This window comes from Sorex fumeus, unplaced genomic scaffold, assembly GCF_029834395.1.
Source record: "Sorex fumeus unplaced genomic scaffold, SorFum_2.1 ptg000183l, whole genome shotgun sequence".
In the NCBI taxonomy this organism is placed as follows: Eukaryota; Metazoa; Chordata; class Mammalia; order Eulipotyphla; family Soricidae; genus Sorex; species Sorex fumeus.
Window position 1 is genome coordinate 2,413,830 of NW_026606240.1, and position 18,054 is coordinate 2,431,883.

At 40.6% G+C, this 18,054-nt stretch overlaps 1 protein-coding gene across 1 annotated transcript in view; it reads right to left on the minus strand.

Annotated features, from left to right (window-relative positions):
• Positions 1–6,710: 6,710 nt before the first annotated feature.
• Positions 6,711–18,054, minus strand: part of BRCA2 (BRCA2 DNA repair associated) — a 71,104-nt gene continuing 59,760 nt past the window's right edge. Inside the window, 4 exon segments of the mRNA XM_056107939.1 lie at positions 6,711–6,916; positions 6,918–7,468; positions 8,739–8,885; positions 10,161–10,405. Of these exon segments, the coding sequence (XP_055963914.1) occupies positions 6,793–6,916; positions 6,918–7,468; positions 8,739–8,885; positions 10,161–10,405 (1,067 nt within the window). The 3' untranslated portion in view covers positions 6,711–6,792.

The following is an 18,054-nucleotide window of genomic DNA, read 5'->3' on the forward strand; positions in this document are numbered from 1 at the left end:
ATCCTCCTGGTGCTGATCTCAGCTATTCTTGGGTATTAATCTCATATTTTGTTACTTTATATTCCCCAGATGAATGCAATCTTTCTATGTCTATCCCTCTCTTTCTGACTCATTTCGCTTAGCATGATACTTTCCATGTTGTACCACTTGTATGTAAATTTCATGACTTCATCTTTTCTAACAGCTACATAGTACTCCATTGTGTAGATGTACCAGTTTCTTTAACCAGTCATCTGTTCTTGGGCATTCAGGTTTCTTCCAGTTTCTGTCACTTGCCATTTTTTTTAAACAGCAAAATTGAATCAACCTAAGGCATTGCTATAATTTTACTAAACTACATGTATCTAAATAAAGCATAATGATCTTCCTATCTTCTGTGATTCCAGAACTCAAGCCCTGCTGAGAGACACCTGGCTGCTGAGGGCTTCTGGTTCCTTTGGGCTGAGCCAGTGCCCACCACAGAGTGTTTTCCCGTTCTAGATTCAGTACTTTTAGACTTCAGAATAGTTCCTGGTCTATTTTCTGTGTCCCTCCCTCTCCTCACCCTCTGCCCCACTTTACTTAAACACTGTGGCGTACAAAGTTGTTGCTATTTGCTGTTTTATTTCCTAGAAGATTGGGAATGCTTGTTTGGAAGCATTAATTATGATTAAATGCCCTCGCTTTACTTATCCCAGGTTGAAGTGATCTTTTTTCAACACCCATGGCCTGATTTTTTTTTTCTTTTTGGGTCACTCCTCCTGACTCTGCACTCAGGAATTACCCCGCAGTGCTCACTGGACTATATGGAATACTGGGAATTGAACCCGGGTCGGCCATGTGCAAGACAAACGCCCTACCTGCTGTTATCGCTCCAGCCCCCCACGGCCTCTGATTTTACAAAACTTGTTTGAGTTTTTGGGACCCACCAGACTGTGCTCAGGAAGGGGTCACTCCTGGATATGCCGAGAACTGTATGTGGTTCTGGGGATCTAATCAGGGTCAGTTATGCAAGGCAAGTGCCTTAATCCCTGTCTTATCTCTCCAGCCCCTGATTTATATAATGAAAAAAATTTTTTGATATTGATTTGTTTTGATGTGATATGGTTTGCTTCAGCCATAGAGCTGACATGGTGCTTCATATTTAATAGGCTCTTGATTATCTACGATTCACAAAATGTAATTGTCTATAATTCACAAAATGTAATATGTGGATAAGATCTCACTAAAACAGGTCATGTAAATGGAAATGGAGGTAATAACAGCTAAATTTTTCATGATTAAAGTAAGAAGAAATCCTTATTCTTCCTATTCATCCGAGACTCAAATTTTATTCCCTGTTCTATTATAGTGGATTACTAGGGAAATAATAGGATACAAAACTGAATAGTTTTATAAACAAAACTTAAATCACAATAAGGATGGAATAGCTGAGTTTCAAAGAACAGCAGAATGAACTATGTCAATGACTTTCAGGAGATAAAAATCATGAGATAGTTATGGAAGGAAACAAATTGCATTTTCGAATGATTTACTCTTAACTTTACAGTGTGCTTATTAGATTTGAAAACACAGTATTATATGTAAATTTAGACATATTTAAAGACTTGAAGCCTGATTTAAGAACTTCTTCATGCCGTTGCCAGTCAGAACGGTTTCTTCTTTTTTTTTATGAAATATTACAGGAACCATGAGGGTTGGGACATGGCTCAAAGGCTGGAAGACATTCTTAGCATGTTGGGTTCAATTCCTGCACTGACTCCTATCCCTGAGCAATGCCAGGTAGGCCCTTTCCCACCACAAAAAAGCCAAACCCAAAACAAATGAGACTGTCAGCTTAAAATGAACTATTCTGCTTAGCCGCTGAGAGAATGAGTATTGTTTTGGTTTTTAAGTGAGTACTGAGTAATGTGAAGGGTTAAAACTAATGCAGTTATTTCTGTGTCAATTTGAATCTAGGGGTTTCTCAGGTTGTAGTCAGGATGACCATTTTGTTTAAAAAAAAATCCCCAAATTGAAATTTGCCTATGATTTAAAAATTTTTAATGTTTTGCGGCTGGAGTGATAGCACAGCAGGTAGGGTGTTTGCCTTGCACACGGCCAACCTGGGTTCGATGCCCAGCATCCCATATAGTCCCCAGAGCACCGCCAGGAGTAATTCCTGAGTGCAGAACCAGGAGTAACCCCTGTGCATCACTGGGTGTCACCCAAAAAGAAAAAAAAAATTTTAATGTTTTGTTTTTGGGTCATATCTGGTGATGCTCAGGGGTTATTCCTGGCTCTGCACTCAGGAATCACTTTGGCCTGTACTAGGGGCCTTAGGAGATGCCTGGGATTGAACCTGGGTTGGCTGCAGTGCACGGCAAGCCCCCTACCCGCTGTATTATTGCTCCAAACCTTAAAATCCTTGAGTTTTTAATAGAAATTAGAGCTGACAACAGAATAATTACATCAAGAGTTCTATTTTTTTTTGTTTCTTTGTATTATTGGGTCACATTCAGTGGTGCTCAGAGTTTATTCCTGACTCTGTGCTCAAGAATCACTCCTGGCGGAGTTCAGGGGATCACATGGGGTGCCGGGGATTGAACCTAGATTGGCTGTGTTCAAGGCAAGGGCCCTACCGATTTTCTCTTTGACCCCAAGAGTCATAGTTTTGCCACCTTAAGAATAGAGAATTGGGGGGTATGGTGCTGCCAGCAGGTCAATCTGTATCTGTGAGGCGAGTGCATCAGCAGCCTGATGGCGCCTTCAGACTTCCAGATACCCCAAAATTGCTGCTGTGCCTTTGGCCAGACCCCAAAAACTTGGGGCAAAGTTTACCAAGAAAGTAAACGGCCAAAACTTAGGTATGTGGGAAACACACCCACAAACCACCTCCGGCTCAGCTATATAATTGAAGGCATGGCCTCTCTGGTTCCTGATTGAACTGCTTAATGGCCATGATCCCAGAGACTCAGAAACAAATCTCAAAACCCAGTGGCTTTTGGCAGAAATGCATCCAGTCCCTGCAGTAGGTTACTGGTGCTGGGCCACTGCAGGTGGGAATAGGTTTTGTGCCTTGGCCTGTTCCCCCTGGTGGCCTGGTGGCCTCCATCCTCCAGAGGCCACTGGACAGTCAGGTTTGGGCCCGCAGTGATGAGACATTTTGGGCCTCATGGGATGGGGGTGGAGCCAGTCCTGTCCTCCCCACCCCAACAAGACCCCAAGTCATCGCTCACAAATGGCCTCTCTGGCTCCTAATCAAGCTGCTTAGTGGCCAAGATCCCAGAGACTCAAAAGCAAATCTTGAAACCCAGCGGCTTTTGGCAGAAATGCGTCCAGACCCCACAGTAGGTTACTGTTGCTGGGCCACCCCAGGGGGGAAAGGGTGTTGTCCCTCTGCCTGCTCCCCCTTGGCGGCTCGGTGGCCGTCATCCTACAGAGGCCATTGGACAGTCAGGCCTGGGCTCTCAGTGACAAACTTGTTGGGCCTCACGGGATGCGGGTGGAGCCGGTTCTGTCCTCCCCATCCCAATGAGACCTCCAAGTCATCGTCCACGAACAGCCTCTCTGGCTCCTGATCAAGCTGCTTAACGGCCGTGATCCCAGAGACTCAAAAACAAATCTTGAAATCCAGCGGCTTTTGGCAGAAATGCGTTCAGACCACGCAGTAGATTACTGTCGCTGGGCCACCCTAGGGGGGAAAGGGTGTTGTCCCTCCACCTGCTCCCCCTTGGTGTCTCGGAGTCCATCATCCTCCAGAGGCCATTGGACAGTCAGGTTTGAGCCCGCAGTGACAAGACATGTTGGGCCTCATGGGATGGAGGTGGAGCTGGTCCTGTCCTCCCCACCCCAACGAGACCCCAAGTCATCGCCCACAAACGGCCATTCTAGCTCCTGATCAAGCTGCTTAAAGGCCATGATCCCAGAGACTCAGGAGCAACTCTCGGAACCCAGCAGGTTTTGGCAGAAATCCCTCCAGATTTAAGTGTTAAAATTTTGAAATTTCAAAACTGCGCAGCCATTACTGCAGCCATGCGACATCATATGTTATTCATAACCAGCAATATAAAACAAATTGTCTACTGTTGCCTTTTCAGCAAATCTGAGTGTTGGGGTAAAATCTCAAATAATAATGGTGAGTCTGATCTCCCCTCAATCATATGATCATCTAATCTTTGATAAAGGTGCAAGTAATGTGAAATGGAGTAAGGAAAGCCTCTTTAACAAAGTGTGCTGGCAGAACTGGATGGCTACATGCAAAAAAGTGGGCTCAGAATTCTGCCTAACACCATGTACAAAAGTAAGATCAAAATGGATTAAAGACCTCAACATCAGACCAGAAACCATAAGGTACATTGAAGACAAAGTTGGCAAAACCCTCCATGACATTGAAGCTAATGGTATCTTCAAAGATGCCACGCCACTGGCCGAGCAAGTGAAAACAGAGATAGATAATGGGACTATCTTAAACTAAGAAGTTTCTGCACCTCAAAAGAAACAGTGACCAAAATACAAAGACAGTCTACAGAATGGGAAAGGATATTCGCCGAATACACATCTGACAAGGGGTTGATATCAAGGATATACAAAATACTGGTTGAACTCCACAAGAAGAAAACATCCAACCCCATCAAAAAATGGGGCAATGAAATGAACAGAAACTTTCTCAAAGAAGAAATCCGAATGGCAAAAAAGCACATGAGAAAATGCTCTACATCATTAATCATCAGGGAGATGCAGATCAAAACCACAATGAGATACCATCTCACACCTCAGAGACTGGCCCACATCCAAAAGAACAAAAGCAACCAATGCTGGCGCGGATGTGGCGAGAAAGGGACACTCCTTCACTGTTGGTGGGAATGTCGACTGGTTCAGCCCTTCTGGAAAACAGTATGGATGATGCTCAAAAAATTAGAAATTGAGCTCCCATTTGACCCAGCAATACCACTCCTGGGAATATATCCCAGAGAGGCAAAAAGGTATAGTCGAAGTGACATCTGCACTTGTTTGTTCATTGCAGCACTCTTTACAATAGCCAGAAACTGGAAGAAACCTGAATGCCTAAGAACAGATGACTGGTTAAAGAAACTTTGGTACATCTACACAATGGAGTACTATGTAGCTGTTAGAAAAGATGAAGTCATGAAATTTATGTACAAGTGGTACAACATGGAAAGTATCATGCTAAGCGAAATGAGTCAGAAAGAGAGGGACAGACATAGAAAGATTGCATTCATCTGGGGAATATAAAGTAACAAAATATGAGATCAATACCCAAGAATAGCTGAGATCAGCACCAGGAGGATTACTCCATAGCTTAGAAGCCAGCCAGGCATTCTAGGGGAAAGGGCAGCTCAGATAGAGAAGGGAGCACCAAATAAAGGATATTTGGAGGATCCTCTCAGGAGGGAAGATGCATGTTGAAAGTAGACTATGGACTGAACATGTTTGCCACTCAAAGCCTCTTTTGCAGACCACAACACCCAAAAGGAGAGAGAGAACACAAGGGATCGCCCTGCCACAGAGGCAGGTGGGATGGGAGGGATGGGGGTGGGAGGGATATTATCCATGGTGGTGGAAAATGGGCACTGGTGGAGGGATGGGTATTTGATCATTGTATAATCTAAACCCAAGCACAAAAAATTGTAAATCTACAACTGTACCTCATGGTGTTTAAAAAAAAATTTCGGAATTTCAAAATCACGTGGCCCTACTGCAGCCACGCGACATCATGTTATTCATAACCAGAAATAAAACACAAATTGTCTACTGTTGCCTTTTCAGCAGATCTGAGTGTTGGGGTAAAATCTCAAATAATAATAGTGGGTTTGGTGTCAAAATATTGAATGTGATAAAAGTAGAGAGAGAGTAATGTGGAAATCATCTGCCCCACAGGTAGGGGGAGGGTGTGGGATGGGGGTATACTGGGGTTTTTGGTAGTGGAGAATGGGCACTGGTGAAGGTATGGGTGTTTCATTGTATGACCGAGACTTAGACCCGAAAGCTTTGTAACTGCTCTCACGGTGATTCAATAAATAAAATTATATAAAAAAAAATAATGGTGGGTCTGGTGTCAAAATATTGAATGTGATCAAAGTAGAGAGAGAGTAATGTGGAAATCATCTGCCCCACTGGTAGGGGGAGGGTGTGGGATGAGGGTATACTGGGGTTGTTGGGGGTGGAATATGGGCACTGGTAAAGGTACGGATGTTTCATTGTATGACCGAGACAGACCCGAAAGTTTTCTAACTGCTCTCATGGTGATTCAATAAATAAAATTATAAAAAATGAAAAAAAAAAGTAAGGTGGAGTTCATGCACAATTCAATCAGCTAATCAGTGGCTGAATAAATAGCAGTACTCCTACATATAAACAAACAAACAAAAAAAAAGAATGGAGAATTGGTCAAATAAAAACATCACTGTAATATTTCAATATTCTGATTTTTGATTAGGATGGGCCCATAGAACTAAAACTTAAGAAAACATAGAAAAACAAAAACATAAAAACTAAAACATAAGAAAACGTCCATAGTTATTATTGCTGGAGAACAAAAACAAAGACCCAAAGAACAAAAAGAAATAAATTCTATGAATCCAAATAACGTTACTTGGAGAACTAATGTCACTTAATTAAGACACAATCTGAAAATAAAAGGTATATTTACATTTTATTTTATTCGTAAAATTCTGAAGTGATCAAATCCAGTCATAAAGATTTTAGATTTTTCTTGATTAGTTAATAGTTTTAAGATGTAAAAATAGAAGTCTACCAGTACAGAAACAGACAATGAGCACTCTAATGATATATACAAACACTTAAATACAGTTAGAACAATTTCATTACTTTTCTCAGTATACAATACTGAGGTACAATTTGATGTCTTACAAATAGGAAAGATAAAGCATCAATAACTAATTTATAGTCATGTTTTTGATGTCTTTGCAATCTTAGATATATTTTTTATTGTACTCATGTCACGTTCTTCCATGCTGTCACAGGATTCCTCTTGATCTTTGACTACAGATGCAGTATGATGCCTTTTCAGTCCGAGAGACTCTTTTGAACAAGAGGGAGCAGTTCTAGTGGATTCAGTAGACATAAGCTGATTTTCGGTTGGACCAGACACAAGGCCTTGGGTATTTATCAATGCTAGTTCTTCATCAGCTATGGAATCACTTTCCAAAAGAGAACTGTCATTAAACTTTTTAAGTGGCATCATCTGAGGAGAATTCAATGCTATTTTCTTTATGGGTTTTTCATTTAATTTGATGCCACAACGCCGTGGTGGCTGAAATGCCTTCTGTGCAGCTGGAGAAACAAATGTGCGTATGGGACTGACAGGTGGAGGTAAAGGCAGACTACTCAAGAAATCCAAGGCTCTTCTCTTTTTGCAAGTTTTTGGATCGTCAGTCTCCTTTTTACAACAAGACTTGGAGGTCATTTGGGCTGACACAGGTGTGGAAACAGACTTTTCTTTTGTCTTACAAAGTAACAAAGGGCTCTGATAATTGATAGGAGACATCAAATAAAAAATAGTTGATATAATTATATACTAGTAAGATAAAATCAAGTCAACTGTTCATTAGAATTTACTTAAACACATTAATACCACTCACATTCTCCTTCCTTAATGATTACTAAGTCAGAGGACTTTAAAGACATTCATATTATTATTCTCATTTCAGAGGGAAGCAATTTTAAATTACAGGAATAAAAGAATAGCATGAAGTGGCTGGAGATACGATACTTGCCCTGCACACATTCAATCCTGACACTACAGAGAATCCCCTGAGCCCTGCCAGGAGTGATCCCTGAGCTGAGTCAAGAGTAATCCCTGAGTACCCCAAGTGTGGTATAACAACGCCTGCCCCCCAACCCCCCAAAAAAGGGCAGTAAAAGATGAAAACTAACTGAAGTAGAGACAAAAAGACTAAGGCAAATGGTTTATGCTTTAATAAATATATTTTTAAGCCCGGCAAGCTACCGAGAGTATTCGATATGCCAAACACAATAACAACAAAGTCTCCAATGGAGACGTTACTGGGCCCGCTCGAGCAAATCGACGATCAACGGGAGGGCCTTTACCTTTACCTTTACCAATAGGTTATATGAAAATAAGTATTTAAGAACTATTTTAAGAACACAGACTGCTTGGGTTCTATACTTTTCTAGTTTTATGACTTTAGGTAATCGTTAATCCCTCTAGCATGGAGATGATAATTTTTTTTAATCTCAAAGGGTTAAGATTAAATGAGTTAATACAGATGCCAGGCAATTGTTAGCTACTTGAGAATTAATATAGACTTTAGCTTGACATGCATTTATTGTGATACAGAGTTAAATCAGGAGCTGGAGACATAATATAATGGACAGGATGTTTGCCTTGCATAAAGTTGATCCATATTTGATCCCCAGCACCCCAGGTGGTCCCCTGAGCCTCATCAGGAGTAATTCCTGAGTGCAGTGCCAGGAGAACTCCTAAGCATTGCCAACTATGGCACAGAAACAAAACAAAACAAAAAATTAAATCAATCTTGGAATGCTAAAACTCAAAGTACCTGTCTGTGAAAGTTAGCCCTAGAGTATCACATTTTGGCTTCTATAAACAAAATTTAATTTTCATATTACAAAGCTTAATTTATACCAATCAGTCACATAACAACCACACTTTTAATTAAGTTTAATTACACTTTGCCATGTTTACTGATACACAACAGAATATATTCTTCACAAAAACTATTCATATAATCATTTAAATTTACATAACTCACCAGAAACTTGCTTCCTGAATCAAGAACTGGTTGGACAGTGTGTGGCTCTGAAGTACAGTCTTTAGTTGGGGTGGACCACCTGGGATCATCTGCATTAAGCATATGCATAAGCTTGTTTTCTGCATCATTGCAAAATACATCAATATTCTAAGAAAAAAATGGGAAAAGTTGTTTTGTAAGTTATAAATGCACAGGAACAAATGAAAACCCATTCATGTTTTCAGAAAGTTTACCTTTAATACCAGAAAAATTTAGATCAGAAAACAGAATGAAGGGGCCAGAGCTATAGTTATAGTGAGTAGGATGTTTGCCTTGCATGTGGCCCACCCAGGTTCAATACCCAGAACCCCATCTGATAGCCCAGATCACCAGGAGTTATCCTTGAGTGTATAGCCAGGAATAAGGCTTGAGCAAAGCCAGTTGTGTATCAAAAAGCCACCCCCCTCCGACAAAAAAAGAAAACCCAAAACAAAAAAAATACAAATTTTGGCAGCAACTGTTAAAGAATATGCCAATGTAAAAATACAAACTAATGTAAGTTAGAGAGAATCAGTTACTGGAAAGCAAAAGAGAGGGGAAAAGAGTATATGTCTATAAACCAGGGAAAGAAAAAGATGTATGAGACCTCCTCTACCATCTAGTTTAATTAGCAAGATACAATAACAGTGCAATTATTGTTGGAATATCAGGGCTGTTTATACGCTAATAGTTGTGAATCATCTCATATCATACAGTATTCCTGAGGTGAGAGCAATGAGAGAATTGCCTCCTACTGCTACAAAATTAACTGGAACAATGCATAGGTTAAGCCACATGAAGCAATTGTTTCAGAAACCAAAAATGGTAAAATGCAAGCAATTTTCTATGATTTAATTAACGCATTTTATAAAACATTAAAATGCTCTATTATCTTAGTTGTCTCCAGGTCATCCTTGAACAACCACAGAAAGAATCAGGAATTTAAATACTAAGTACTCTGTGTTTTTCTATTTTTTGGGGTCACACCCAGGGATGCACAGGGGTTACTCCTGGCTCATGCACTCAAGAATTACTCCTGATGGTGCTGGGGGGACCATATGGGATGCTGGGAATCGAACCTGGGTTGGCCCTGAGCAAGGCAAATGCCCTACCCACTGTGCTATCACACCAGCCCCACGCCTATTACTCTTAATCAATTGTTTTGTTTGTCAACATGGTCTGTAGTTCTGATCATTCTTCTCACTATTTTTCTTAATCCTCTTCAAATCAATCATTTATCCCTGGTAGCAATGATTCCCTCATCTCTTCAGGTTCATGAGCAATTAATGATGAAATACCACATATTATATCTCAGTGATTCAATTTTCACAAAAATCACCACTTTTATGACTATCAAAATAGGGACTAATAAAGATGTATAATAATTCTCAAAATTCATTTTACCTCAACAGAATTTTTCACTTTATGTAAAGTCTCTTGAAAATGTCCTTCCCTTGGATTGGCAGAAAACATGGAAAAATCTCCAGCAAATAAAGTAGGAATTCTTGATTTGGATTCTGGTCGCCACTGGAGATTACTTGCAGCAATTAACATACGTGGTTTAATTATGTCTTCATTTATATCTATCCAAAACTTTACTGCCAATAAATTATGACATTCATCTGACAAATAGACCAAAGGAAGAAGACCTAAAACAAAACAAACAACTTCAGTACACATGTATTAGATAAATTAAAAATGTAAAAAAAAATATGCTCATTTTTTTGTTGTTTATTGATTTTTGAGCCATATCTGGTAGTATACAGGGTTTACTCCAGGTTCTGCACTCAGGGATCTCTCCTAGCAGGCTCAGGGGATTATATGGGGTGCCAGGGATTAAACCTGGTTTGCCACATGCAAGATAAATGCTCTACCTGCTGTACTATCTCTCCGGCCCCCAATATGCTCATTTTGGTGGCTAATAGTCACTGTCATTGTCCTCCCGTTGTTCATCAATTTGCTCAAACGGGCCCAGCAACATCTCCATCGTGAGACTTTGTTGTTACTGTGTTTGGCATATCAAATACGTCATGGGTAACTTGCCAGGTTTTGCTGTGCGGGCGAGATATTCTTGGTAGCTTGCCGGGCTCTCTTAGAGGGGCGGAGGAATCGAACTCGGGTCGGCCATGTTGGCTGCATGCAAGGTAAACGCCCTACCCGCTGTGCTATCGCTCCAGCCCATGGCTAATAGTAAAACTAGAAAAAAAACTATAGAGAAAACTTGAGATTTTCAAATTTACCTATTATTGTACTAAGATTTCATGACACTAATACATTCTTTCACTAGGGTTGTGGAGAGATTAGTATATTCCTATTCTGTTGGTGAGAATACAAAAGTATCTACTAAATACTGGATCTCCCTGCACTTAATTCTATCCCTGTACTTAATATTCTGTTTCTTCTATTTCTTTTTTCATCTGTTTCTGTAATAGTTTATTTTTCTTCTTCTATCTTCTGTTTCTTTTTTGATCAACAATTAAAAAAAATTTTGGGGGGGATGGGGGGGATTGGGCCACAGACAATGATGCTTAAGAATTACTCCTGGTTCTGTACTCAGGAATTGCTCCTGGTGGTACTTGACTATATGAGACATGGGGGATAAAACCCCACTCAGCCACATGCTAGGCAAGAGCCTTACCACCTGTACTATCTCTCCAATTCTTTAATTTTTTTTTAATCAATACATTCTCGTTTGTGGGTTTTGGCAAACAATTTCTTTTGCTTTTTTATTGTTATATGTCAGAGGAAGAAAATTATGTTTGTCTCAAAGTACTTCCTTAATCCAGAAGTTCTGATTATCTTTTTTTAGGGGGGAAGGAAAACTGGGCCACAATTTAGTGGTGCTCTGGGGACAGGGATCAAACTTGGGTCAGCCACATGCAAGGCAAGTAACCCACCCACTATGGACCAGAAGTTATAATTATCTAATACCCAAGTCTAATTATGTTTTCTAACCTCATGGGAAGGGGGGCGTTCCGGCCCGTCCTTCACGCTCTACCGAGGTCACCAGTTGCCCCCCACAAGCGGCTCTCCGGCACGGCCACGACTCCAGAGCACAGAAACCAATCTCTTAATTATCTGACTTTTAGTAGAAATACTTCCAGGGTTAATAAGTAAAATAGCAGAAATCCAAAACCATTTAATTCTTGAACCCAGCTGTAGAAAGCAAATCATTTCACAACGCTTTTTCAGCATGTCTGATTGGGGGGGGGGGGGTGGTAAACTCTAAACAATAATGGTGCATCTTTTATCGAAACAATGAATCTAGTCAAAGTAGATAGAGTGTTAACTAGAACTCATCTGCCTCACAGGCATTGGGAGAGGTGGGAGGTGGGGTTTTATTGGGGTTTGTGGTAAAAAATAAGTATTGGTAAAGGGAAATGTGTTTGATATTTGCATGACTGAGACCTAAACCTGAAAGCTTTGTAACTTTTCCCACAGTGATTCAATAAATAAATAATTAAAAAAATAAGAATGTTTTCTAGTTTAAAAATCCTCTCTCTCCCTCAAAAAATAAAACCTAGTCCTGAGAATGTGGCTAAGTGGTAGAGTGCCTGCCTTGCATGCACAAGTTCAATCTTTGGTCTAATTCGAAAACTAAACAAACAGAAAACCCAACCTCTTTCATCTGCCTAAAAACTCGAACTTTCTATTTAAACTATCACACCTGGGGCTGGAGCAATAGCACAGCGGGTAGGGCGTTTGCCTTAAACGCAGCCAACCGGGATTCAATTCCCAGCATCCCATATGGTCCCCTGAGTACTGTCAGGAGTAATTCCTGAGTGTATGAGCCAGAAGTAACCCCTATGCATGGCCAGGTGTGACCCTAAAAGCAAAAACAAACAAACAAACAAACAAAAAAACTATCGCACCTCATTCCTCAGCTAAACTGTACAATTTCACATTTCTGACTCATGATAATACTTTAAAAACTTCCCATATTTATAATTATTATTTTATTTTGGCCAAATCTGGCAATGTTCAGGGGTTACTCTTGGGTTTGCATGCAGGTATCATTCCTGGCAGTGCTCAAGGAGACCATTTGGGATGCTGGGGATGGAGCCTGAGTTGGCTCTATCCAAGGCAAGCACCCTACCTGCTGTACTATCTCTCTGGCCCCCAATTTCCATCTTTAAAAGTGTACTAACTTTTCTTAGATTGCATGCCCTTTTTCCCCCTCCCATCTTATTAACTTTTGTCCCACTTGTTGTTTGACTTACACCTTACCTCAACAGCCAGTTTAAGTGAATCAGTCTTTTCTAGCTTTTATGCTTTGTTATTTCAGCACCATAAGGTTCATGGTCCTTTCTACATTACAGAACATCTCCCAGCCTCCAATAAAAAAACTTTATCTCCACTTCTAACATAAAAGGGGGAATGGGCTCAGGGAAAGAGATCTGTTGAAAACTTCAGGTACATACAATTTCAAAAGGTTCCCACTGTAACTCTGATCCCTTGTCCTCATCATCCCACTTTACAGGTAGAGAAGTTTGAATAACCTACCCAAAATCTGTAAAATAACTGCCACTGTACTATCTCTCCAGCACCCACCTCTCAGCCCTCTGAGTCCACCCAAATTAATGGGTGAAGATGAAGAGTTCCCCAGCACCCACCAGTCCTACAACCCAATAGATGATGACTTCAGCGTGACCTTCTTGAGTGAGACTCTTTAATGAGCTGAAAGTAACAATAGTACAGACCTTCAATAAAGAAAAAAATGAGAGGATATTAGAATCCAACGACACATCCAAAAGATCAAGAAGGATTCATCCCAGGGATGCAAGGATGGTTTAACGTTCAGAAATCGATCAACATAATCCATCATACCAATAAAAGAAAAGATAAAAAGCATATGATCATATCAATAGATGCAGAGAAAGCATTTGACAAGATCCAGCACCCGTTTATGATGAAAACCCTAGCCAAAATGGGGATAGAGGGGACTTTCCTCAATATAGTTAAAACCATCTACCACAAGCCTACGGCAAGCATCATCCTCAATGGGGAAAAACTGAGAGCCTTCCCTCTAAGATCAGGGATGAGACAAGGATGCCCACTCTCTCCACTGCTGTTCAATATAGTACTGGAAGTACTTGCAATAGCGGTTAGGCAATAAAAAGATATTAAGGGCATCCAGGTAGGGAAGGAAGAAATCAAGCTCTCACTATTGGCAGATGATATGATACTAAGAGAACCCTATAACCTCCACCAAGAAACTCCTAGATACAATAGATTGTATAGTAAGCTTGCAGGCTATAAAATCAATACACAAAAGTCCATGGATTTCCTATATGCAAACAGTGAGAGAGAAGAAAGCGACATGAAAAAAAAATCCCATTCACAATTGTGCCCCAGAAAATCAAATACCTGGGAATCAGCTTAACTAAGGAAGTAAAGGACCTGTACAAAGAAAACTACAAAATGCTACTTTAGGAAATAAAAGATGACACGAGGAAATGGAAAGATATCCCCTGCTCATGGGTCAGGAGAATTAACATTGTCAAAATGGCAATACTTCCCAGAGCATTGTACAAATTCAATGCGATCCCTATAAGGATATCCATGACATTCCTCAAAGAAATGGAGCACACACTCCTGAAATTCATATGGAACAATAAGCCCCGACGAATAGCTAAAGCAATTCTTGGGAAAAAGAAAATGGGAGGATTCAACCTCTCTAACTTCAAACTCTACTACAAAGCAGTAATAATTAAAACAGCATGGTACTGGAACAAAGGCAGAGCTGCAGACCAATGAACAGGGTCGAATATACTGACATCTCCCCTCAAGCATATGATCATCTAATCTTTGATAAGGGGGCAAGAAATGTGAAGTGGAGCAAGGAAAGCCTCTTTATCAAATTGTGCTGGCAAAACTGGACAGCTACATGCAAAAAAGTGGGCTCAGATCTCTCCCTAACACCATATACAAAAGTAAGATCAAAATGGATCAAAGACCTCAACATCAGACGGGAATCCATAAGATACATTGAAGACAAAGCTGGCAAAACCCTCCAAGACATTGAAGCTAATGGTATCTTCAAAGATGTCACGCCACTGGCGAAGCAAGTGAAAACAGAGGTAGACCAATGGGACTATCTTAAACTAAGAAGCTTCTGCACCTCCAACGAAACAGTGACCAAAATACAAAGACAGTCTACAGAATGGGAAAGGATATTCGCCGAATACACATTTGACAAGGGGTTGATATCAAGGATATACAAAATACTGGTTGAACTCCACAAGAAGAAAACATCCAACCCCATCAAAAAATGGGGCAATGAAATGAACAGAAACTTTCTCAAAGAAGAAATCCGAATGGCTAAAAGGCACATGAGAAAATGCTCTACATCATTAATCATCAGGAAGATGCAGATCAAAACCACAATGAGATATCATTTCACACCAGAGTCTGGCCCACATCCAGAAGAACAAAAGCAACTGGTGCTGGCGCGGATTTGGCAAGAAAGGGACCCTCCTTCACTGCTGGTGGGAATTCCGACTGGTTCAGCCCTTTTGGAAAACAGTATGGACGCTCCTCAAAAAATTAGAAATTGAGCTCCCATTTGACCCAGCAATACCACTCCTGGAAATATATCCCAGAGAGGCAAAAATACATAGTCGAAATGACATCTGCACTTGTTTGTTCATTGCAGCACTCTTTACAATAGCCAGTATCTGGAAAAAAAACCTGAGTGCCTGAGAACAGATGACTGGTTAAAGAAACTTTGGTACATCTACACAATGGAGTACTATGTAGCTGTTAGAAAAGATGAAGTCATGAAAGTCACATATGAGTGGTACTACATGGAAAGTATCATGCTAAGTGAAATGAGTCAGAAAGAGAGTGACAGACATAAAAAGACTGCATTCATCTGGGGGACATAAAGTAACAAAAAAGGAGATTAATACCCAAGAATAGCGGAGATAAGTACCAGGAGGATTACTCCATGGCTTAGAGGCCAGCCGGGCATGCTCGGGGAAAAGGCAGCTCAGATTGAGAAGGGACCACAGCCCCAGAAGCACAAGGACTTAATGCAGAACCCAGCAGCTTGGAGCAGAAAAGTGAACGGACTATGCGTTAATCAATGCCACCATGTCTGCCCGAAGGGGAAAGGGTGTTACTCCCTTCCGCCTTCTCCCCTCTGGAAAGAAAGATGGCAGCCGCATGGGAGCCTTGTGGAGAGCCAGGTATGAGCCGGTGGTGATGGGGCGACTAAAACCTCATGGGAAGTGCGGCATTCCCGGCTCGTCCTTCATACCCTACCGAGGTCACCAGTTGCCCCCCACAAGCGGCTCTCTGGCACAGCCATGGCTCCAGAGCACAGACACCAGTCTCTTAATTATCTGACTCTCAGTAGAAATACTTCCAGGGCTAATAAGTAAAATAGCAGAAATCCAAAACCGCGCAGCCGTGATAGTGGCCGCATGACATCATTTAATTCTTGAACCCAGCTGTAGAAAGCAAATCACTTCACAGTGCTTTTTCAGCAGGTCTGATTTGGGGGGTAAACTCTAAATAATAATGGTGCATCTTTTATCGAAACAATGAATCTAGTCAAAGTAGATACAGTGTTAACTAGAATTCATCTGCCTCATGGGCATTGGGGGGGGGGGTGGGGAGTGGGGGTTTATTGGGGCTCTTCGTGGTGAAAAATAAGTATTGGTAAAGGGAAATGTGTTTGATATTTGCATGACCAAGACCTAAACCTGAAAGCTTTGTAACTTTTCCCACAGTGATTCAATAAATAAATAAATTATATAAAAAAAAAGATAGAGAAGGGAGCACCAAATAAAGGGTGTTTGGAAGATCCTCCCAGGATGGGAGATGCATATTGAAAGTAGACTATAGATTGAACATGATTGCCACTCAATGCCTCTTTTGCAGACCACAACACCCAAAAGGAGAGAGAGAACAAAAGGGAATGCCCTGCCACAGAGGCAGGATGGGATGGGGGGAATGGGGGTGGGAGGGATACTGGGATCCATGGTGATGGAAAATGGGCACTGGTGGAGGGATGGGTATTTGATCATTGTATAATTGTAACCCAAGCACAAAAATTTGTAAGTCTACAACTGTACCTCATGGTGTTTCACTAATTAAAAAAAAAAAAAAGGAAGGATATGAGAAAACTGCAATCAGAAGCATCTGACGGATATGGCAGGTGAACCGAAAACTCACTTGAAAGACCTGGTAGCAGAACAGAAGCGGAAATGGGTCAACGTGCTTAAAGGTAAGATTCAGAAACTATTAATGAAGAATAGAAGATGGAAAAAAAGACTGAAAAAAGGGAAGAAAATGCCAGAGAATTACAAAATGAGGCAAAAAGGAGCAGTATCTAAGTCACAGGAATCCATGAGGAACAGGAAGACAAATAAAGAGTCATTACTTTAAATCACCACTTAAAAAATTCCTGACCTGAGGACTGAAGTTCCAAAAGTTCGAACTAAAGTGAATCCAAATGGAAAGATTCCAAGATACACTGTAATTAAGATGCTTCATTAAGCTACCTAGACACAAGCTCAACAACAACAAAAAAGTCTAGAAAAGAATCCTATAGACAAACAGCTGTTTAAAAAATTCTGGATGGGGCACTGGCATACTTTGATCAGATAATACAGACTTTCAAATTTAAAAATTTTGTTAGGAATAGGGATGATCATTTATCCTGTGTCTTTTATTTTCTCCTGTTTTTTGGGGACCACACCCAGCGGTGCTTAGGGCTCACACCTGACTGATTCCTTGTGGTGCTCAGGGGACCATATGGAATGCTGGGGATCGAACTCAGGTTAGCCACGTGCAAGGTAAGCACCCTAACCAGTGTACCATCACTCTGATCCCAAAGATCATTTCTTACTGATTCAGTGATTTATATATCAAGATGTTTATACTTAAACATTTATGCACCTAAGGTTAGACCATTAAAATTTCTAAAACTAATAGCCCTGAGAAAAGATATTAACAACATGTAATAGTAATAGAAGATTTTAACAACCCCCTTCTTACTACTAAATAGATCAACGGGGCAAAAGAAAAAATCAATAAGGAAACAATGGATTATATGGGCCTAATAGACATTTATAGACACTCCATTCCCTGAAAGTTGAGTACTTTTTGGTCATTCTTTTTCAAGGTACAAGGAACATTCTCTATGATAAATCACATGCTGGCACACAAGATATTGCTCTATAAAATCAGGCAGACAGAAACAATTTACCCTACTTTCTTAGATCAAGATGTTTTAAAAAGGAGCATGTCGAACCACAAAAAGAAAGTGGGGAAAAACTCAGATAGTTGG